At 38.2% G+C, this 24,094-nt stretch overlaps 2 protein-coding genes across 16 annotated transcripts in view; one reads left to right on the forward strand and one right to left on the reverse strand.

Moving 5' to 3' along the window:
- Positions 1-10,323, reverse strand: part of ZNF529 (zinc finger protein 529) — a 76,584-nt gene extending 66,261 nt beyond the window's left edge. For all 13 annotated transcript variants that reach the window (XM_089902277.1, XM_089902276.1, XM_089902275.1 and 10 more), the window contains exon 1: positions 908-10,323. The gene's annotated coding sequence lies outside the window, so the exon portion shown is untranslated. The remainder of the gene's footprint in view (positions 1-907) is intronic.
- The window catches only part of ZNF382 (zinc finger protein 382), a 53,357-nt gene that overhangs the window by 25,031 nt on the left and 4,232 nt on the right, over positions 1-24,094 (forward strand). The window contains exons 1-4 of one of the 3 annotated variants that reach the window (XM_022586307.3): positions 1-1,153; positions 3,339-3,412; positions 5,853-5,937; positions 6,210-6,305. The exon at positions 1-1,153 is cut by the window's left edge and continues 25,031 nt beyond it. In XM_022586307.3, coding sequence (XP_022442015.2) covers positions 724-1,153; positions 3,339-3,412; positions 5,853-5,937; positions 6,210-6,305 — 685 coding nt within the window. In that variant the 5' untranslated portion in view covers positions 1-723. Of the gene's footprint in view, positions 1,154-1,181; positions 1,276-3,338; positions 3,413-5,810; positions 5,938-6,209; positions 6,306-24,094 lie in introns of those variants that run through there. The other 2 variants (XM_022586317.3, XM_022586318.2) reach the window with 2 other exon arrangements.

The raw sequence follows: 24,094 nt of genomic DNA on the forward strand, positions 1-24,094 counted from the left end.
CAGTTCTAAAATCCCTGTAATAAACACGGAGCTCTGATTTTTTTAGTTGGAACCTTCATTCTAGGTCTCAAATATTCAACTTCCCTTTGAATATTTGAGACCTAGAATGCTAGCCATTTTTGTGCAGCTAGCATTTCTGCGCAGTGTGGCTATAACAGGTGAAAACACAGAGGCAGCGAAAGAAAGCCCAGTGCAACAAATTCCAAGAAACCATGGAATTGACAATTAGCTCCCAAACAGGTAACACTTAATGTACTGCATGCCTGTGTATTAAGCACTAGGCTAGACAATAGATACAGGGTGCAATGATGAAGGCAACAGGGGCCATGCTTTAGAACTGGGGACCTCTGTGGTTAACAAGGGGCTCGCAGCCTTTGACAGGCACAGGCTGAGTCACACAGGGATCTTGTCCACTGATTCCTCAATGCTAGAACTGCAAAAATGAAACCACCCTCCTAAAAGTAAAAAAAGTCACACCAGGCCAGTTTTGATCTGTCGCTAGTCGGTCACAATAGTGCTGTCACAGGATCACTTGGTCACAGTGTAACACCTCACAGTCGCCGCCGACCACGGTCATTAATAAGGCCCCGCCCCCTCTCAGTCCTAGGAAGCTGATCTGGGCCAGTCAGAGCCTTCCCACCACGCACACAACCCCGACCCCATACTCACACACACGCTCTCGCTTGCTCGCTCTCGCCCTTTCTGATACACACATACACTCATATGCGTGTATCTTACACTGATGCAGTCACACAATCACACGTGCCCACCCACAATCACCTTCCTCAGCAGCTGACTCACAAAGGCCCGAGGCTCCTGCCTCCACCTGCCGCATCCGTGTCTGGGAAACTCCGGGACTCCTGCAGTGAGCTCCTCCCTCACCCAGACCCGGGTCACCTCAACTCACCGCACAAAATCGATGACCACAAGGCTAGCGGAAAAAGAACCAGAGGCCGAAGTTCATCAATCTCCCCAAGGCCTGTGAAAAACGGAGTCCAACCCGGAAGAGTGCGGACGCCGACACTAACACACCGGAGCGTCCGCAGCTGGGACCTTGCCGTTCCTAACCCGCCGCCCCGCAGACTCCTGGGAGCGCCTGCCCGCGCGGGAGTACGCAGGCGCAGAGAACTGAGCCTTGGCGGGGGTGAGGTTGGTAGGTCCTAGGGCCTCTGAGGAGGAGGCGGGAATTGGGAGCTCCGGTCCCGGAGGGCAGACTAGGGAAGCGGGACCTGGTGGGCAGTCTGGGGAGGAAACCGGGAGCCCAAACCCGGCCTGGTAATTATGAGGAGGGAACCGGAACCGGGCCGTGGTAACCAGACACTCAGATCTGTGCTACCGGGGCCTCGGGCGTGGTGCGTGGGCGTGACCCTGAAGGTGACAATCGAGTGTGACCTGGAGCGAGTTTTGCGAGGAGAGATTTTGTCTGTTTTGACCCCGAGGAATCTCCATCGCAGGGAGCAGGGCCTCACACAGAGGATGCTGTGTGTGTGTGTGTGTGTGTGTGTGTGTGTGTGTGTGTACCAAATGGAAGCGGCCTCCTGTGTCCAACCTGCTGCGTTTTGGATGCGTGCTGCTCTGTGGGATGTTGCGGCTGACTGTGTGTGAAACTGGATGAGTCTTCTTGCGTGGGGACTCCTCTGCATATGTCTCTCTTCGGATTAGGTGTGAGTCGTGTTTGAGATCGCAGGTGACTATGGAGAAGCGAAATGATTTGTGATGTGATTTTATGACTTTGCCTGGAATTAGTAATGTGCTGTCTGAGATTGTGAATAACATGGGGGTGCTGTGAGACAGTGCTTTTCTGAAGTAAGTGATCGAATGTAACTTTGCATGTGTTTGTAACCTACTGTTACTATTTGTGATTGAGAGACTCTGTATGACCACTAGTTAGGTACTTAAGATTTGATTATCTGAATAGTGGTCATTAAGCCTGCCTGCAAAATTGTAACTCAGTAGCAATTTAGCAAATAAAATAGAGGTATGAGTATTGGAAAGGAAGAGGTAAGATTTCATAATTCCCAGATGGTAAGGTTCATTACAGGGAAGTATTATATGAACTAAAACCAATGTGTTAAAATGATTAGTGTTCCGTGGGTAGCATGCAGGAAAAAACAATTTTTACCCATAACTAGCACTTTCAACACTGATATATGAGTAAGTTTTCCTGCTTCTGGATGAAATCTATGGCAGGGTCAATAGCCTCTTCAGGCATTCCATGATATAAAAGTATTAGGTATACTTTTAATCATAAGACCAGCCTCATTTTAGTAATTAAAATATTATTTTGCTATTTAAAATATTCACTGTAGCAGTCAATACTTCAGACTTCATTTAGCAAACTATTCTTCTCTCTGCCTGAAAGCCTACAGTGTGGAAAGATCAATTTCTTTTCTATTTCCATACCTGTACTACTAAAAAGGGTTGTTCAGTAGTTAATACTTAAATTACTATTAATAAATTAATAATGAATAATGGTTAATTTTCAATAATTAACTATGCTAATTTGTAGTACGCACGGGTGAATCAATAAAGAGATGAAGTAGAGAAATTAAATAGAAAGTCCAAATATTCTCAAGTATATAGTGATGTGTAATGATGATAGAGATGGCATTTCACATCAACTGAGAACATAGTATTGCTAAACAAAACATGCAGGGAAAAAAATCTTCACAAGGCATAAACACTTTAATAGTTACATGAACAGCTAAGAAAAATTACTTTCAACTTAAAATAGATAAAGGTTTAATTTATTAAATCGAAAAAGAAGATAATGTCAACCAATTAGAAAATAAACACCTATGAGAAAAACAGACATACTGTAAGATGTCATCACAGAAAAGAAATAAAAACTTATTCTCATAATAAGAAATGTGTAAATTAGAATATATATATTATATATATATGGTAGGCAGAGATTAAAGTTATTTTCAACTGCATTCATTAGGGTGTGGAGAGGTATTCTCATGCACTGCTGGAGATAGTGTAAATTGGTAGGAAATCCATGAAGAACGATTTGGAAATATATGATAAATCTGTCTTCCATGGCAGATGGAAGGTAGAGCTGCAGAGGGAAACACACAATGTTCCCTCTCTCCAAGCTACAACAGATTCCCCAGAATCTATTCTACCTCACCAGAAGATTAGGTTTCTGGCATTGATAAGGCAACAGGATTTGTCCATTTCCCTACTAATCTCTGTCCTGGATTTGTGTGGGGTACACAGAGTGGGCAAGTGCTGAAACTGAAAATAGATGTAGATTTAACTGAGTTATTCTGGGTGATCTAAGTCAAATATGGTTTCACATGGCTCCTTGTATCTTCCCATCTCTGCCTTCTCAGGACTCTTCCCTTTTCCAAAAGAAGAGCTCATAAGAGAAGTTTCATCTCTTGCAAATATCAAAGCCATGCCTCAGGTGAGATGATGTTTCCTCTCTTTCTGAAGTAACTTGTTTTTAGGTTATATGAACATTTGCTTCCCTATCCTTAAATTTTCTGGATATTGGGATTTGCTCCCATCAAACTGGTCTCCAGTAGGGCAAGCAAGTGGCCTAGGTACAAAATTTAAGAAGGACCCTCAGGGCTGTCCAGCTCTAACTTTTGTACCCTTCGTGTCTTACCTGCCTCACCCTAGTTGCAGTCCTGTTCCCAGTTTCTCTCATTCCAACCGGATAAACTTAAGTCTTCCCCAAATGCACCTTCTAGTTGTAGCCAATGTTTGCATATTGATTGGGTGTATCATTCATCATCTCCTTTCTCAGTCCTCTCATAAAAGTACTGCTGGAACAGAAATGTATTATCTTCATTTAAATGGGAATATATTACTTGAATGAATCTATCTTGTCTAGACACTGATTTGAGATCTAAATTTGTGAGGAGTCAGGGAGCAGACATGCAAAAACCTTGATCATCTCCACTGACCTAGGTTTAGTGGGGGGTAGAATTGGTAGATCACATTATTATTTTGGATTAGATTTCCTGTTTTGTGAGGTTTTTAGGATAGAGATTTGCTTGCAAGCTTGTACAGAAAACTGAAATTTTACATTGCTCTCTGATATATTTTATCCACATCTGCCAGCAATTCCTATAAACTGTGGCCCACCAGTGAAAACCTTTCCAGTGTTTCAGTGCTATTATAGATTTATTCTTATATTTTTGGTTTCTTCTAATCTTTATATGTGCATGCAAGAGAAGGAGATGCATTTGCTAATCCACTTTTGAGATTCTATTCTTGAATCAAAGGTGGTACTTTCTCCTGTTTCCATATCTTTCTTTCAGAAAATTCCTCTTCATCTACAAATCTTTGAAATACCAATCTGGGTTTTCCCCAGATGGTAATTGGTTCCCTTCTCCTCTCTGTCTCTTTTTCTGTATGCACAGTCATATTCACTCCAGAGGTTATACTGATCTGATTCTAGTGACTCTCAGATACCTCTCTCCATCCTAGACCTCTAACCAGAGTGTCAGAACCATATATACAACCTCCAACAGCTATCACTACCTGTATGTTTCATAGACATTTCAAGAACATGTCCAAGGTTTACCTCATTACCTCCTTTGGTCCAGCTTATTATTTCTCCTGCTTCCCATTTCCATTTTCTAGTCTCAGCACCCACCCACTTGCTGTGCAGATGACCTAAGAGCTGTGCTTCTCTTTTTTCCACTCTACAACCAATTTATGACCAGTTCTGTTGAAACTCATCATGAAGCAACAAATTGTCTCCTGTCCAGACCACTAATACCATTTTAATCTTGGACACATCTCTAACAGTGGTTACTTAATTGTCTTTCCCACCTAACACACCTCAAGCCTTCTCTAGTGTTCGAGAGTATTGCCTCTAAAGTACAAATTTTTTCACATAACATATGTGATGACTTAACATTTCTTCATGTTTTTTTATACTCCATAAAGCAGCAGACCCAAAGTGGGGTATGCATTACAATGGAATGTACAAGACAGTATACTGAAAAGGAGGAAAATACTAATAGTTTATATTCCAGAACAGTAATCGTTAACAATGTGGATTGCTATTAATGCCAACTGATGATTTATAAATAAATACAAATATGTTGGGAGTGTGCTCAGTACATTTTTAAGACCATTGCTCTGTCTTAAAACAGAGTATTAAGACATCCAGTATTATTACATAAATATGCCTACTGCCTACCTCCATATACCTTTTTCTTCTTACAGCTCAAAGACTCTTTCCTAACATACTGTACCTTTGCTATTTCCTGAATTTACTGACTGGTTTTACTCTCCCCATGAGTCTCAAAAGCCATTGACATGTAGTTCTACAAAAAATATTCATTGTGAGTACAAAATTTTTATGTCCTCAATGAAGTCTTAGAATACAAAATGAAATTTTCTTTACTTTGTAGTATGTTTCCTTGTACATATTTCTGTCATTGCATCTGCAATATCTATTTTTTTTTTTAATTTTAATTTTTTTTTTTTAAACATCTTTATTGGGGTATAATTGCTTTACAATGGTGTGTTAGTTGCAATATCTATTGAGTGTATGTATTTACACATATGCCCTTCTTTTAGCCTGTAACTTCTTATGAGCAAGGTCAGGGTTTTATTTGTTTTTGTGCACCAAGCAACCAATCACATTCAAGGCAAAGAGTATGATCTCATGTATTTTTAGCATGAGATAATAAGTAAATACTGATGAATGTATTTTCAGAGAGAATTTTCTACAGTATAAAACACAAAGTAAGAAAACCAGTTTGACCACTGAACATGGTCTCCAATGTCTAGTTCTCACTAGTTTCAATTACTTTAGGATGAACTAGACTATGCCCTTACAGGGATCAGTGTCATTCAAGGATGTGACTGTGGACTTCACCCAGGAGGAGTGGCAGCAACTGGATCCTGCTCAGAAGGCCCTCTACAGGGATGTCATGTTGGAAAACTATTTTCACCTCATCTCTGTAGGTAAGGAAAACTCTTTGAAACTTTCAGTGTCATGCATCTCCTTTCAAGAATTTCTGAAACATATGGAACATTGACTTTCAAAGATCAGAGGTGATGAATCCCTTTCTGTTAGTAGAAAGCGTGATTGTGTCCGCACTTGGCCTAGTGCAAGGTATTAACTTTGGTAGGACATTAATGTGTACCTTGTCTGCCATCTTGAAGCTGTATCTTTATCTTCCTTCAATAGTTTTGAAGCCCAACAGCTTAGACCAAGTCTCATTTTTTATTATCAGGATTTCACATGACTAAGCCTGATATGATCCACAAGTTGGAACAAGGAAAAGAACTATGGACAACAGAGAAAATTTTTCCAAGTCAGAGTTACCTCGGTGAGTCTGTATAGATAAAGTCCAGTGGGCTCAGGTAGTTGATGTCTGAATATTTTCAGAGATCTATTTTTTAAATTTTGGTAAAATAAACATAAAATTTATCATCTTAACCATTTTTAAGCATATAGTTCCATGGCATTAAGTACTTTTACATAGTTGTGCCACTATCACCACCATCCATCTCCAGAACCCTTCATCTGTCAGAAGTAAAACTCTGTACCCATTAAACAATAACTCCTCATTACCACCCCCAACTATCCCCTGGCAACCAGTATTCTACTTTCTGTCTCTATGAATATGACTACTGGTAGGTATCTCATATAAGTGGAATCATATGGTATTTGTCCTTTTTGTGACTGGTTTATTTCACTTAACATAATGTCTTCAAGTTTTACCCATGTTGTAGTATGTATCAAAATTTTCTTCCTTTTGAAGGCTGAATAATATTCCATTATATGTCCATGCCACATTTTGCTTATCCATTCATCTTTCAGTGGACACTTTGGTTGCTTCCACCTTTTGGCTACTGTGAATAATGCTACTATGAATATGGGTGTACAAATATATATCTGAGTCATTGCTTTCTTTTGGGTATATACCCAAAAGTAGAATTGCTGGATCATATAGTAATTCTATGTTTAATGTTTTGAGGAACTGCTATACTGTTTTCCATAGTGGCTACACCATTTTACATTCTCACCAACAATGCACAAGGGTTCCAGTTTCTCCACATCCTTACCAACAACTGTTATTTTCTTTTTTTCTTCTTTTTTTTCAGATAGTAGCTGTCTTATTAGGGATCTGTTTTTAAAGGCCTGAGATCTTTGAAGTGTCTATACATGACTGACTTAAATACCTCTAAAATCTAAATTTTATTTTGAATATCACTCCCCACATAAATCCTTTCCTTGTGTGTCTTATGCTTATAGAACTATTGGCTGCTATTACTTTACCAAGAATCCACTCCATGCTTTGTAGGTATAACGTCCAGAGAGATCTTAAGTGTAAAGTTCTTTGAGTTCTGACAGAAGTATAAACCCACGTATCTCACACTCTAGTCAAGATAAAGGACACTTCCATTAACCCATTAAGTTCCATCAGGCCTCTTCCAAGTCAATCCCTCCCTAAGACGATCACCACTGTGATTTCTACCAACATAGATTAGTTTTGTCTATTCTGGACCTTTTTCATGTCTACTGTCTTTCACTCAGCTTAATGTCTGAGAGATTTATACATGTTTTTGCATATATAAATAGTTTATTTTAATTAAACAGAATAGTATTCAATTGAATGGAGATACCAGTTTATTATGCATCTCCTATTGATAGACATTTGAAATGTTTCAGTTTGGGGCTATTATTATTAGTAGTATTATTATTACTATTATTATTATTTTGGCCACACTGCATGGCATGTGGGGTTTTAGTTCCCTGACCAGGGATCAAACCCAAGCCCCCTGCCGTGGAAGCGCAGAGTCTTAACCACTGGACCGCCGGGGAAGTCCCTGGGGCTATTATGAATAAAGCTGTGGTGAACATTCTTGTAAAGATCTTTTTGTGGACACACGTTTTTATTTCTCCTCAGTAAATACCTATCAGATGGTGTTGCTCATTCATAAGTCAGGTTTATAGTTCACATTTTAGAAGCTGCCAGTTTTTAAAAGTTACCATAGCATTTTAAACTTTTACAAGCAATGTTTGAGAATTTTGATTGCCTCCCACATTCTCTTCCACATTTGATGTTATCAATATTTTCATTTTGGTCATTGTGAAGTACTATTCTGAAGAATGGTAGCATATCTTAGCAGTTTCAATTTAGATTTCTTTTATGACTAATGATGTTGAGAACTTTTTCATGTGCTTTTTATATCTTCTTCAGAGGTATCTGTTCAAATGTTTGACCCATTTTTTATTGGGTAATATTTTTTTTCCTTGAATAGTAGGAATTCTTTACATTTTCTGAATAGAAGTCTTTTGTTTGATATAGGTATTGCATATATTTCCTCTAGTCTGTGGCTTGCCTACTCGTTTTAATGGTGTCTTTAAATAAGCACAAGTTTTTAAAGTCCAGTTTATCATTTTTATCTTTTATCATTATTTCTTTGACCTCTCAAACAAATATTTGCCTTAGGTTGTAAAGATAGTTTCCTGTATTTTTTTCTAAAAATGTTATGTACATTTTGCTTTTTTAAAATTAGTTCTATGATCCATCTCATGTTAAGTTTATTTATGGTATGAGGTAAGTGTTAAGAGTCTGTTTTCTTCCATATAGATATCAATTTGTCCCATCACTTGTTGAATTGAATTAAATTGCTCTGATGATCTTATCAAAAATTGTTTGATTGCTTCCCTGGTGGCGCAGTTGTTGAGAGTCCGCCTGCCGATGCAGGGGACACGGGTTCGTACCCTGGTCTGGGAAGATCCCACATGCCGCGGAGCGGCTGGGCCCGTGAGCCATGGCCGCTGAGCCTGCGCGTCCAGAGCCTGTGCTCCGCAACGGGAGAGGCCACAACAGTGAAAGGCCCACGTACCGCAAAAAGAAAGAAAATTGTTTGATTGTATTTGTGTCAGTCTATTTCTAGAGTATTCTTTCCTTTGATATAATTTAAGTCCTATTACTAATACCACCTGGTCTTTGATTATTGTAGCTTTATAATAAGTCTTGATGCCAGAGTAAGTCCTCTTAACTTTCTTCTTTTTAAAAAATTGTTTTGGCTATTCCAGGTCATTTTCATTTTCTTTTTCAAATACATTTTAGAATCAACTTCTTGATTTCTTTATTTTATTTTATTTTTTAACATCTTTTATTGGAGTATAATTGCTTTACAATGGTGTGTTAGTTTCTGCTTTATAACAAAGTGAATCAGTTATACATGTATATATGTCCCCATATCTCTTCCCTCTTGTGTCTCCCTCCCTTCCACCCTCCATATCGCACCGCTCTAGGTGGTTACAAAGCACCGAGCTGATCTCCCTGTACTATGTGGTTGCTTCCCACTAGCTAACTATTTTACGTTTGGTAATGTATGTATGTCCATGCCACTCTCTCACTTCGTCCCAGCTTACCCTTCCCCCTCCCTGTATCCTCAAGTCCATTCTCTAGTAGGTCTGTGTCTTTATGCCCATCTTGCCCCTAGGTTCTTCATGACCTTTTTTTTTTTTTTTTAGATTCCATATATATGTGTTAACATACGGTATTTGTTTTTCTCTTTCTGACTTACTTCACTCTGTATGACAGACTCTAGGTCCATCCACCTCACTACAAATAACAATTTCATTTCTTTTAATGGCTGAGTAATGTTCCATTGTATATATGTGCCACATTTTCTTTATCCATTCATCTGTCGATGGACACTTAGGTTGCTTCCATGTCCTGGCTATTGTAAATACAGCTGCAATGAACATTTTGGTACATGACTCTTTTTTTTTTTAATTCATTTATTTTTGGCTGCATTGGGTCTACGTTGCTGCAGGCGGGCTTTCTCTAGTTGTGGTGCAGGGGGGCTACTCTTCATTGCGATGTGTGGGCTTCCCATTGCAGTGGCTTCTCTTCTTGTGGAGCACAGGCTCTAGGCATACGGGCTTCAGTAGTTGTGGCATGCAGGCTCAGTAGTTGTGGTTTGCAGGCTCTAGAGCACAGACTCAGTAGCTGTGGTGCACGGGCTTAATTGCTCCGTGGCATGTGAGATATTGCTGGACTAGGGATCGAACCCACGTCCCCTGCATTGTCAGGCGGATTCTCAACCACTGCGCCACCAGGGAAGTGCCCATGACTCTTTTTGAATTATGGTTTTCTCAGGGTATATGCCCAGTAGTGGGATTGCTGGGTCGTATGGTAGTTCTATTTTTAGTTTTTTAAGGAACCTCCATACTGTTCTCCATAGTGGCTGTATCAATTTACATTCCCACCAACAGTGCAAGAGGGTTCCTTTTTCTCCACACCCTCTCCAGCATTTATTGTTTGTAGATTTTTTGATGATGGCCATTCTGACCAGTGTGAGATGATATCTCAATGTAGTTTTGATTTGCATTTCTCTAATGATTAATGATGTTGAGCATTCTTTCATGTGTTTGTTGGCAGTCTGTATATCTTCTTTGGAGAAATGTCTATTTAGGTCTTCTGCCCATTTTTGGATTGGGTTGTTTGTTTTTTTTGACATTGAGCTGCATGAGCTGCTTATAAATTTTGGAGATTAATCCTTTGTCAGTTGCTTCATTTGCAAATATTTTCTCCCATCCTGAGGGTTGTCTTTTCATCTTATTTATGGTTTCCTTTGCTGTGCAAAAGCTTGTAAGTTTCATTAGGTCCCATTTGTTTATTTTTGTTTTTATTTCCATTTCTCTAGGAGGTGTGTCAAAAAGGATCTTGCTGTGATTCATGTCATAGAGTGTTCTGCCTATGTTTTCCTCTAAGAGTTTGATAGTGTCTGGCCTTACATTTAGGTCTTTAATCCATTTTGAGTTTATTTTTGTGTATGGTGTTAGGGAGTGTTCCAATTTCATTCTTTTACATGTAGCTGTCCAGTTTTCCCAGCACCACTTATTGAAGAGGCTGTCTTTTCTCCACTGTATATTCTTGCCTCCTTTATCAAAGATAAGGTGACCATATGTGTGTGGGTTTATCTTTGGGCTTTCTATCCTGTTCCATTGATCTATATTTCTGTTTTTGTGCCAGTACCATCTTGGTTTCTCTAAATAAATATGCTGGGATTTTTATTGGTGAGAAATAACATCTCAGTAATATTGAGTCTTTCGGTCCATGACTATACTATATCTTAACATTTTAGTTAGCTTCTCTAATTCCCATAAGCAGTGTTTTATTATTTTTAGTATAGAGGTCTTATACATATTTTATTAAGTTTATCTCTAAGCTTTTAATATTTTTCCTGCTATTGTAAATAATGAGATTTTTAAAATTTCTTTTTCCAGCTTGTTCTTAATATGTGTAGCCACAATCGACTTTTAGATATTGACTTTGCATATTTCTTTTGATGGTATTAAATTTTGTTGTTGTTACTCTTGTTCTTTATTTGTTTTGTTATTTTTTTTAGATTTTCTATACATAAAACAGGCCTTCTTGAAATAAGATATTTCACTTCTACATTTGCACACTTTATTGCTTTCATTTCTTTTTCTTACCCTGTTATACTGACCAGGATCTACAGTAAAACGTTGAATAGAGGTAGTGAGAGTGAGCATCCTTAGCAGTTCACTAAATTTAGAAGGTAGACATTTAATATTTCATTCTTTAGCTTAATATTAACTGTATATTTTTCATAAGTGCTCTTTGTTAGATTCTGGAAGTTCTCTTTTTTCCCTAGTTTTTGGACAATTTTAATTATGAATGGATATTGATCTTAAATGCTTTTTCAGCATCTGTTGAGATGATCATATGATATTTCCTTTTTAATCTGTTACTGTATGTATTACATTGATTTATTTTATTTTATTTTATTTTTTTTTGCGGTACGCGGGCCTCTCACTGTTGTGGCCTCTCCCGTTGCGGAGCACAGGCTCCGGACGCGCAGGCCCAGCGGCCATGGCTCACGGGCCCAGCCGCTCCGCGGCATGTGGGATCCTCCCGGACCGGGGCACGAACCCATGTCCCCTGCATCGGCAGGCAGACTCTCAACCACTGCGCCACCAGGGAAGCCCGATTAATTTGTATTTTAAACCAACCTTGTGCTCCTGGGATGAACCCCATTTGGACAAGATGCATTATCTGTCTTATAGATTGACGAAATTGGTTTGCTAATATTTTAGTAAGCTAAATGCATGATTTTACCAAGGATAGTGGTTTGTAGTTTTCTTGTAATGTCATTGAAAAGTTTTTGTATCCAGAATTGTGTCAGCCATATCGAACTGGGGGTGTTTCCTTTTCATCTACTTTCCTATGGAATTTCTGTAAGATTGGCATTGTTGCTTCCTTAAATGTTTGAAGAAAACCATTATTAAGCCATTTGGGCCTGCATTTTTATAATTCAAAACTTCTGCTTCCAGCCCTGAGGAAGTAACAGAGTCCAGAATTATACTACTACAGGAAACAACTAGAAAACTGGACAAAACTATTTTCAGATATTGCACAACAGGCAGCACAGGCCTGGATTCCTGAAAGAAGAGAAATAAATGAGATGCACCCTACCTCATTCCAGGCTTTCATTTGAAGGCAACTTCCAGACTGCAGTGCAGAGAGAGGAATCCAGAAAGAACAGTTTTACTGACTTTAGGGGACCAACACTGGCATTCAAGGAAATTGAGGTGACTAGAATTTGCAGGACACACTTTCCAAAAGAGGGAGTTATGCAGAGAAAGAGTTCCCCAAATCTTGAAAAGGTTCCCCTTGAGTCTTGGCTAAAGATAAGTCTGCACATGGGTAGGTGAAACCCCATGAGACCAGTCAAGGAAATGTTCTAAGAAAAATACAATTACAACAGTGTTGTGAGACAAACAATTCTCATAGCCTGCTGCACCCGGAATCATTTTATTTCCCTTCAGCCAGAGTGGAGAGAACTTGTTAATACATAGGACATTAGATAGACACCCTAGAAAGGTCACACCTAATAAATGGGGCAATAGATTAAAGACTGCAAGATTTGTCATAAAAGGGCTTAAATTAAAGCATCAAAAGGATTAAACTAATCCAAAAATAACTTCTGTGTGCCTGTTGGGTCCTCCAAGGAGATGCTGAGTTGGAGTTGGGAGTATAATAGATTTCTTAGAGGTGACATCTATGAAAGATAAAGGAAGAAGTAAGATCAGAAACAGAAAGCCATCAGACCATGATACAGATATGTGGAAGAAAAGGGGATTGGGCAGGGAGAGCCTTAGACCATTATGTAGATCTGACAAAGTCTCAACCAACCTAACTCCTCTGAAGCAAAGACTGTTCATCAGAGGATTCCTAATGGACAGAAATGGCCACCCTCTAGTACCCACTCAGTGTTCAGTCATTTGGTGGGGATTCCCTGGGGAGACCTTGGCTTGGTTCAAAATCTGAAGAGCATCCTGAAGATGCTAACCATTCTTGCACATGAATGGTAAGTTCTTTTTGAAGGGAGGTCCTAGTGGTGCAACTCTGGATGCCACAGAATGCCAAAAAAAAAAAAAAAAGACTAATATTCTTTATGAAAATACAACCATATCTTAAACTCAACGACATTAAATTGATAATGTCTGATGTCCAGTCAAAAATTATTAAACATATGAAGAAGCAGGAAAATATGACCCATAAACAGGAAAAAACTCATTCAATAGGAAAAAAATGCAGTTAATAAAAACAGACCTAAAAAAGGTAGAGGTGATGGAATTCGCTCACAAGTATGTTAAAACAGCCATTATAAATGACTTGAGTATCATCAAGGATGTAAACTGAAAGTGAACATAATGAGACAAGATAGCAAAGATCGAAATAAAAACTAAAAGAAGCTTCTAAAGATGACTGTTCAGTGTCTGAAATGAAAAGAAAGACCCAACTATGTCCTATGTATTAAAATATAAAGACACAGGTAGGTGAAACATAAAATGATGAAAAAATATGTACCATACTGCCTTGCGATTGCCCTATGTGGGGATGAGATCATCCCCCACTCCACTCACCCAAAATTTGGGACAGATGTCAAGAATGAAATCTCACATAATGATGCTTTCTAGGGAGAGCAGGGAAGATTCCCAAGCTGGTCCTAAAATGGCTTGAGAGAGCAAGGAGGGGTGTCTGGCTTTGGTGTTTATTGTGTTTTGGTGGGGGGTAAGGTCAGGTCTCTACACATAGACTAGGGCTTGCATGGTTTAAACTTCCTGCCAGCACCAACAGAGAGAATATGCAAGGTTTCTGATTGGCTTGCCCAGGTGTGGGGCAAGAGAGGAAAAAAAGGGAGTGGGTCTAGGAAGTTGTCAGCAGTAAGACATCAAATAGAATCTGACTCTATTACACATGGAAACACTAAGAAGAAAATGGGAGTGGCCATATATCAAAGTAGATTTCAGAAAATAGAATATTACAGTGATAAAGAGAGACAGTTCATTGAGAGGTCATAACAACTGTAACAGCTTCAAAATACTTCAGTGTTTCTCAGCTTTTTATCATTTTCACTACCCTAAAAAGTCTTTTTAGAGATTTTCTTTCTAATTGCCCCCCCATGAAATTTTAATACAATAATCTATGTTCTGTTGCCCTTTGGAGGGCCACAAACCATAGTAATATGTAAGATTTTCTTTTTTCATTTTCTTCAGAACCAATTTTGCTCCCTGAAAGAAGCAATATAATTATAGCTTAAGATATAAATACTTTTCCCTCAGTAATTGAGAGAACAAAGAGAAAGAAAATCAATAAGGCTATGGAAGGGTTGAAACACAATCAATTGTACCTAGTTAATCTTTATAGACTATTTTACATGGAACATTCACCAAGATAGACTCTATATGCTGGGCCATATGTATCAATAAATTAAAAACAAGTATCAATAAATTAAAAAGAATTGAAATCATAGTGTATATTTTCTGACCACAGTAGAATTAATTTAGAAATCAAAAACGTATCTCTAAATTCCCCAAATTTTTGGAAATTAATCACATTTCCAAATAACCCATGAAGCAAGGAAGAAATCCTAAGGTAAATTAGAAGGTATTTTGAACTGAATGATAATTAAGACAACATATCAAAATGTGTGGGATGCAACTATAGCAGCATTAAAAATTTTTATTTCTTTAAATCAGGGCCTAAAATGGGTTAAACTGTCACCCTAAGTAACTAGAAAAAGAAAAGTAAATTAAACTCAAAAGTTAGTAAGAGGAAAAAATTGACTAAAGCAGAAATCAATGAAATACATAACAGAAGAATAAATGAGTGGAGCCAAAAGCTGATACATTAAAATAATAAAATTAATAAACCATAGCTATATTACTAATAAAAAATAGAAGACACATCACCAATATCAAAAATTAAAGAGGCTACATCACTACAGATCCTACAGACATTAAAAGGACCATTAGGGAATATACAAACAATTTTATACCAACCAATAAGAGTAGGAGAGAACACTTCCCAACTCATTTTATAAGACCAGCATTATCCACAATCAAAGGCACTATAAGAATAGAAAACTACACAGCAACATCCTTCATGAAGCTAGATATAAAAATCCTTAATAAAATATTATAAAACTGAATCTAAAAAAATAACTGAATCTAGCAGTATTTTAAAAGGATGATACCACATAGCCAAAAGGAGTTTATCCCAGGAAAGCAAAGTTGATTTGGAATTCAAAAATCAAGCTAGGGCTTCCCTGGTGGCGCAGTGGTTGAGAGTCCGCCTGCCGATGCAGGGGACATGGGTTCGTGCCCCGGTCCGGGAAGATCCCACATGCCGCGGAGCGGCTGGGCCCGTGAGCCATGGCCGCTGAGCCTGCGCGTCCGGAGCCTGTGCTCCGCAACGGGAGAGGCCACAGCAGTGAGAGGCCAGCGTACCGCTAAAAAAAAAAAAAAAAAAAAAAAATCAAGCTACAGGGACTTACCTGGTGGCACAGTGGTTAGGAATCTGCCTGCCAATGCAGGGGACATGGGTTCGAGCCCTGGCCTGGGAAGATCCTACATGCTGCGGAGCAACTAAGCCTGTGTACTGCAACTACTGAGCCTGCGCTCTAGAGCCTGCACTCTAGAGCCCACGCACTGCAACTACGGAGCCTGTGCTCTAGAGCTCATGCGCCACAACTACTGAGCCTGTGTTCTGCAACTGCTGAAGCCCGCACGCCTAGAGCCCCTGCTCTGCAACAAGAAAGAGAAGCCACCGCAATGAGAAGCCTGCTCACCGCAATAAAGAGTAGCCTCCGCTCACCACAACTAGAGAAAGCCCGTATGCAGCAACAAAGACCCAACACAGCCAAAATTAATTAATTAATTAATTAAATTAAAAATAAAAAACTATATAATTCACCATGTAAAGATAAAAAGAGGTTGAAACTCAAGGATATAAGCTACCACTTAAAGTATAGAAAAATAAAAAGGAGAGAAGACCACAATCATCTCGGTAAATGCAGGAAAATAATCAAATTCAACTTATATTTATTATAAATCTATTTATTAGCAATCCAGGGGAATTTCCTCAACCTCCTAAAGAATATCTTTGAAAAACATAGCCACCATCACATTCAGTGGTGAAAGCTTGAATGCTTTTCCTCTAAGAACAAAAACAAAGAAAGGATAACCATTATCACCACTTCTATTAAATATTATACAGAACACGTCAGTACAATAAGGCAAGAAAAAGAAGTTAAAAGGCTTCAGATTAGAAAGGGAACTATCTTCATTTGTAAGTGACATGATTGTGTACATAGTAAATCCTCAGGAATCTAAAAGAAAAGAACTGTTAGAACTAATAAGTGAATTTAACAAGTTCACAGAGTTCTTGTTTTAGATAAAATTTGGGAAAATTTTGGTCTGTACTTGTACAGTTTTTTTTCCTGCTCTTTTCTCAATTATATCTTAAATCATTTCATCCTACCCTGTAGTTCACTAAGGATTTTAAAAGTTCTTTTAGTTTGGGTAGTTTCTGTGAACCTGACTTCAAGTTTACTGATTCTTTATTCTCTTATGTTTATTTGCTGTTAAACCCATCCAGTGAATTTTATATTTCAGCTATTGGGTTTTTTTTTCAGTTTGCATTTCTTTATGCCTCCTGACTACTCCATCTCTTCACCCATATTTCCATCTTTTCTTGTAGATTTGTAAACATATTTATCATAGTTCTAATTTCAACATAGGGACATATATCAGTCTGTTTCTGTTGAATGGTTTTTATCTTCCCTATTGGTCACATTTTCCTGTTTCTTCTCAGGAAGACTTTATATAACATGTTGTGAAGTTGCTGGATCCTTTTTCTTCCTCTGAAGATTGCTGAGTTTTAATCTTACAGGAGGTTAAGTTACTGGAGGCTCATGTCGATTCTTTTGTCAGGTTGCTTTTAAATTGTTCAGATTATTTCTATTTCGGTTTCAGTTTTGCCTTTAGTTTTATGGTATTCCTCTAAGTCCTGGGATGCAGCCTTTACTCCTAATACATGGCCCTTCTGGGATTTCAGTAGAAAGACCAAAGTTTTAACCAGGTTCTTCTAACTTGGCACAGGACTGGAATTTAAAACTGTTTTTGCAGAGTTAAGTAGCTGCTGAAATCTCTGCTGAGTTCTTTCAGTGTTCCAGCTTTCTTTTCCCTTTATGCTCCTTCTAGTCTTACCCTGTAGAAATGAAGTTAACCAAGGTTTTGAGGAGGGGTTTATGCTAACGTTGGGGCTTTCCTTCTATGCTTTCTTCATCCTTGGATTCTGTCCTCAATTTACAGCCACTCTGGTACTCCTGAACTCTGATCTCTGATTCTTTTGCACAGGATGGCTCCTGCTTTCTCCTTGAGATCTATCCCCTGTGTGCTGCATGAACTACCAGGGCACACATTGGAAGACCTGGATAAAAGGAGATCTTATTGCAGTATGGTTTCTTTCTTTCAAAGGTTGTATCCATTCCAGTTTCTGCCTGCTTTTGATCATTCTTTAGTGTCTTCAAACAAGTTGGTCTTCTATAATTGGTCCATAGTTATCATTGTTATCAGTTGGAAGGTTGTTCTGATACAAACTTCTTTGCTATTACCAGAATTTTGAATGTCTAAATCAGCAGTTCTCAAACTTTTTAGTCTCAGGACTTAAAAAAAATTTTTTTTATTTAAGTATAGTTGATTTATAATGTTGTGCCAATCTCTGCTGTACAGGAAAGTGACTCAGTTATACACCTACAGACATTCTTTTTTTATATTCTTTTCCATTATGGTTTTTCACAGGATATTCAATATAGTTCCCTGTGCTATATAGTAGGATCTTGTTGTTTATCCATTCTCAATGTAATAGTTTTTATCTACCAACCCCAAACTCCCACTCCATCCCTCTTCCTCCTCCTCCCTTGGCAACCGCAAGTCTGTTCTCTATGTCTGTGAGTCTGTTTCTGTCTTGTAGACAGGTTCATTTGTGCCATATTTTAGATTCCACATATAAGTGATGTCATATGATATTTGTCTTTCTCTTTCTGACTTATTTCACTTAGTATGATAATCTCTAGTTGCATTCATGTTGCTGCAAATGGCATTATTTCTTTCTTTGTTATGGCTGAGTAATATTCCATTGTATACATGTACCACATCTTCTTTATCCATTCATCTGTCGATGGACATTTAGGTTGTTTCCATGTTTTGGCTATTGTGAACAGTGCTGCTATGAACATAGGGGTGCATGTATCTTTTTGAATTATAGTTTTGTCCGGGTATATTCCCAGGAGTGGGATTGCTGGATCATATGGTAATTCTATTTTTAGTTTTCTGAGGAACCTTCACACTGTTTTCCATAGTGGCTGTACCAACTTACATTCCCACCAATGGTGTAGGAGGGTTCGCTTTTCTCTACATCCTCTCCAGCATTTGTTATTTGTAGACTTTATAATGATGTCCATTTTGGCTGGTGTGAGGTGGTACCTCACTGTAGGTTTATTTTTGTTTTTTTTTTTTGTTTTTTTTTGTGGTACACGGGCCTCTCACTGTTGTGGCCTCTCCCGTTGTGGAGCTCCGGACGCGCAGGCTCAGCAGCCATGGCTCATGGGCCCAGCCGCTCCGCGGCATGTGGGATCCTCCCGGACCGGGGCACGAACCCACGTCCCCTGCATCAGCAGGCGGACTCTCAGCCACTGCGCCACCAGAGAGGCCCCTCACTGTAGTTTTGATTTGCATTTCTCTTAATAATTAGTGATGTTGAACATCTGTTCAAGTGCCTACTGCCATCTGTATGCCTTCTTTGGAGAAATGTCTATTAAGTTCTTCTGCCCATTTTTCAATTGGGTTGTTTGTTTTTTTGCTGTTAATTTGCATGAGTTGTTTGTATATTTTGGAGATTAAGCCGTTGTCTGTTGCATCATTTGCAAATATTTTATCCCACTCTGTAGGTTGTCTTTTCGTTTTTGTTTTTTTTTTTTATGGTTTCCTTTGCTGTGCAAAAGCTTGTAAGTTTGATTAGGTCCCACTTGTTTATTTTTGTTTTTATTTCTATTGCCTTGGGAGACTGACCTAAGAAAACATAGGTATCATTTATGTCAGAGAATGTTTTGCCTATGCTCTCTTCTAGGAGTTTTATGGTGTCTTGTTTTATGTTTAAGTCTTTAAGCCACTTTGAGTTTATTTTTGTGCATGGTGTGAGGGTGTGTTCTAACTTCACTGATTCACATGCAGCTGCAAGACTTATTTATACTCTTAAAATTATTAAGAATCAAAAGAACTTTGTGAATGTGTATATATCCTATTCAAAATTAAAACACATTTTAAAATATTCATTTATTTCATTTAAAAAGAACAATATAAATATAATAAAGTCATTACATGTTGACATAAAAATCATATTTTTACCAACAAAAACTATTTTTCAAAAGAGAAAAGTGAGTAAAGGGGCATTGTTACATGATTGAAGATTTATTTAATGTCTTGCTGAATAAAAGATAGCTGATTTTCACATCTGATTCTACATTTAATCTGTTGCAATATGTTGTTTTAATTGAAATATATGGAGAAAATCTTCCTTCATGCGTATATGTAGTTTGAAAGAGAAGTATTTTAAAAACCTTTTTAGATTGTCATGGATATTCTTCATTAATACTACACCCAAACTTAACAATTGGTAGTTCCTAAGTAGTTAGTTGCCACTTAACAATTGGTTATTTCTAAACAGTTAGTTGCAATATAAAATCTGAAATCATAACAATGAACTTTTGTAGACTATTACATAAAATCCAATGGTCTATTTAAATATTTTACCCATGCATTGTTTTGTAATATGTATTGGTCATTTTGAAAGTAACAATTCACTGGTGCATACAGGTCTGCCAAATTTTGACACATTTCCATATCAATATTTTTTTAAAAAACCCAAGCCCACATGTGTTAATATCACCAGCAATCTCATTATAAAAGTCTTTTAAGTATTGGGAAGTTGACAAGCTCACTGTAGCAAATACAAGCTTTCTAACATAATGACTTATACTTCTTTTATCCTAGGTAACAAGTATTGGCAGATGTTTTCTTTGAATAGACAGGTTCACATTGTTCAAGAAAATGTTTACCAGATACCCACATCTGAATAATAGTGTTTTTTCAAGTAAAACTGCTGTTCCACAAAATGTAGATATTTAGTTCTCAACTCACATAATTACACCAGCACTTTTCCTCACAAAATACATTATATGATTGGCCCTTGAACAACATGCATTTGAACTGTGCAGGTCCATTTATATGCAAATTTTCTCAATAGCAAATATTACAATACTACACGATCCACAGTTGGTTGAAGCCACAGATGTGGAACTGTGGATATGGAGGAACTGAGGGCCAACTATAAGTTATATGCAGATTTTTGACTGTGCAGAGGATTGGCGCCACTAACTCCCCATGTTATTTAAAGATCAACTGTACTCTGGTATGCAAAAGAAGTGCTGTATGCATAATTCTTTAACAATCACACAGAATATTGAAAATATATGTACTCAAGGGTGGAGATCTAATAAAATTAATGAATTTTTTCTGCTCTATCAAAAAGTCTTAAGTGAAACTTTTTTCCTGCGAGTGTGTGGTAGTTAGAAATGCAGCAATTACTATTATAGATTGGTGCCAGTGCTTTGATATATGTTAATGTGCCAGCATTTTACCCACCGTATCAATCATTTTTAAATTTTCTATATTTTATGTTTTGACATCTTTGGGGAGTCCTACTGGCTGAGGAGAGATTGCCCTTCCCAGAGCTAGCCAATTTCTAGAGATAGTAAACAAACAACTTGTTGGTGAGCCCACCTTTCATATACAAATCAACCAATCCCCACTCCATATCCTCAACCACCTCCTTTATCTAACTCACAGACACCAAGCCAATATTTACCCTGCCCTAAATCACCCAGGACCAGGTACCAGACAACTGGAGAGCTCTCCTATAACCCATAACCTGCCAACACTCTTCAAACTAGCCAATCCTAAGCTGTTTCCCCTGCCTTGCCTTGCCTTTCCCATGCAAGCAAGCCCCAGTAAAGGCTCTGGCCTACACTTTTCCCTTGCTTCTTTCTGCCTCCTGACCAAAGCTGGTGCTTCCCCATGTAGCCCTGCATGGCATGGCATGGCCCCTCCTCTCAGGAAAGGTAAGTAATAAAAAATTTTCTTTTAATAGCATTAGCCTCCCTGTGTCATCACTCAGTCACCTCTATAAATTAAAATTTCATGAGACAGCCACCAGTGCTTTTGCTCCACTAATGCAAATAAGAACACAGTTTAAAATACTATTATTTTTGTTAATAATGAAGTGTTGTTATTTTTATTATTATTTTGACTGCACTGTGCAGCATACGGGATCTTAATTCCCTGACCAGGGATTGAACCCATGCTGCCTGCATTGGGAGCACGGAGTCTTAACCACCGGACAGCCAGGGAAGTCCCAATGAAGTGTTATTATTATCTTTTTTTTAAAAGATTTTTTGATGTGGACCATTTTTAAAGTCTTTATTGAATTTGTTACAATATTGCTTCTGTGTTATATTTTGGTTTTTTGGCCACAAGACATGTGGGATCTTAGCTCCCCGACCAGGTATTGAACCTGCACCCCCTGCACTGGAAGGTGAAGTTCTAACCACTGGACCACCAGGGAAGTCCCCCTGAAGTGTTATTACTAACAAAAATATTTTTGACTTACTGCACCTCTCATAAGGGTCTCTTGGAAACTGTTAGTTTAGGCCTTTCTTCTTGCTTTTCATCTCTTTCTTTAACATTTCAGCTCTTTATCTTTCTTCTTTTATGATAGTCTCCTATTTATATGCATTCTTAAATCTATCCAAAATATAAAAGGGTAATCATTGATAATATTAATCTTCCTCTTAGTTTTCATTTCCTTTCCTTTCTACTTGTTTTCTGCACTCAGTCTCACATCCCATTCTCACTGTGAGACCAACTGTCGGATTTCAAAATCCATATGCCTTGGACTAAAGTGATAATTTCAGTATCACTTCTTTCAGTAAATTTCTTCCCAATAAATCTCCGTGTTTCATAACATAGTGCTCAGATTCCTGATATGTACCCACCTTGATTTGGGTGAAAAACTTATCCTACATTCCTGAGTGCCTTTTTCATCTTGGTTGCTTTTCTTCCCTCTGACAAAATAAATATTTGTTGAATAAATGGATTTTATTTCAGTAGGCTCTCATCGGTATCCTTAAAGAATCTTTCTTCATCCTCAGTTCTTGTCTTTATAAAAGCCATGTAAACTGTAATAATCTGATCCATTCTCAAGTTGTGATTTCCTTATTTTATGTGAGTGGCTTTCAAATAGCCATTTTCAGCCCATTTCTCCCACTTGGACTCTAGTGGTATATATATATTTTTTTGGTTTTTCTTTTTTTCTTTCTTTTCTTTTTTTTTTTTTTTTTGCAGTACACGGGCCTCTCACTGTTGCGGCCTCTCCCGTTGCGGAGCACAGGCTCCGGACGCGCAGGCTCAGCGGCCATGGCTTACAGGCCTAGCCACTCCGCGGCATGTGGGATCTTCCAGGACCGGGGCATGAACCCGTGTCCCCTGCATCAGCAGGCAGACTCTCAAAAACTGCGCCACCAGGGAAGCCCTCTACTGGTATATTTTAATCTGCCTACAGCAATATAGGGTCACTTGTCTCATCCTTTTGGTTATTGATGTTTCAGAAATAATAGTCATTAACTTTATCTTATCTTTGTATATCCTTTGTTCCTGTAGTCAGTTTCTTGTAACATCAGGTTGATTCCATCATCTCTGCAATATTTTAAAAATTATCTCTCCACAATTTGTGTTTTATTTCACTCCATGAAATCTCTTTACATCCTCTCATATTCTTGTTTGCCACTGACGTCTTCAAAAGTGAGAGCCATGTTATTTCATGTTATTTCAGGTGTGGGCTGCTGTAATTACTATTTGGATTTGCCATGATTTATTTTCCAGTTCTTTCAGTTTTCTTTCAGTCAATATGCAAAAAAGATATCACTTATTATATGAAATTTAAATCCCTTCTATTTCAAGGGCTGACAGAATAATATCCCATCTTGTCATTCCACATGTATTTCTCTTTTTGACTAAGAATTCCTGCTAACGTCTGTTCGAGTCTCCCAAATGTACTCAATAGAATTGATTTTATTCTTCACAACTGGACCTTTCATTATATGAGAGCTGCCATATAACCATAGGGATACTTGCAAAGTTAGCCAACTACAAAGTAAGAGAGTACAGTAGTACACACAAGGCCACCCTCACTTCTGATACCAACTGTAAGTTCAAGGGTCCCCATGACTACTGTTAGGATCAATAGTTTTCTATAAGGACTTACAAAACTTACTGAAAGCTATAATACTCACAGTTATGGTTTGTAAGAGAAGAATACAGATTAAAATTAGCCAAGGGGAGAAGCACATAAGGCAGAGTCCAGGAAAGTACCAAACACAGAGCTTCTAGTAGTCCTCTCTCTGGAGTCATGGACAGCATTACTTCCCTGTGACAATACATATAGAATACTGCCAGCCAGGGAAGATTCACCCAAGTCTATTATCCAAAGCTTATATTAGGGCTCCATCACATAGGCATGCTTCACTGCCCATGTGGCTGACCTAAGTTTCTAGCCCCTTAAGAGACTGAGCTAATATTCTGTGACCCAAAGCCCCCCGCTCTCAATCACATTGTTGGTGTGACTCAAAGACCACCCCCCCCAAATCACATTGTTACTTT

Source organism: Delphinapterus leucas, chromosome 20, assembly GCF_059928025.1.
Source record: "Delphinapterus leucas isolate spDelLeu-1000000601 "Yukka" chromosome 20, BTC_Dleu_Yukka2, whole genome shotgun sequence".
Classification (NCBI taxonomy): domain Eukaryota; kingdom Metazoa; phylum Chordata; class Mammalia; order Artiodactyla; family Monodontidae; genus Delphinapterus; species Delphinapterus leucas.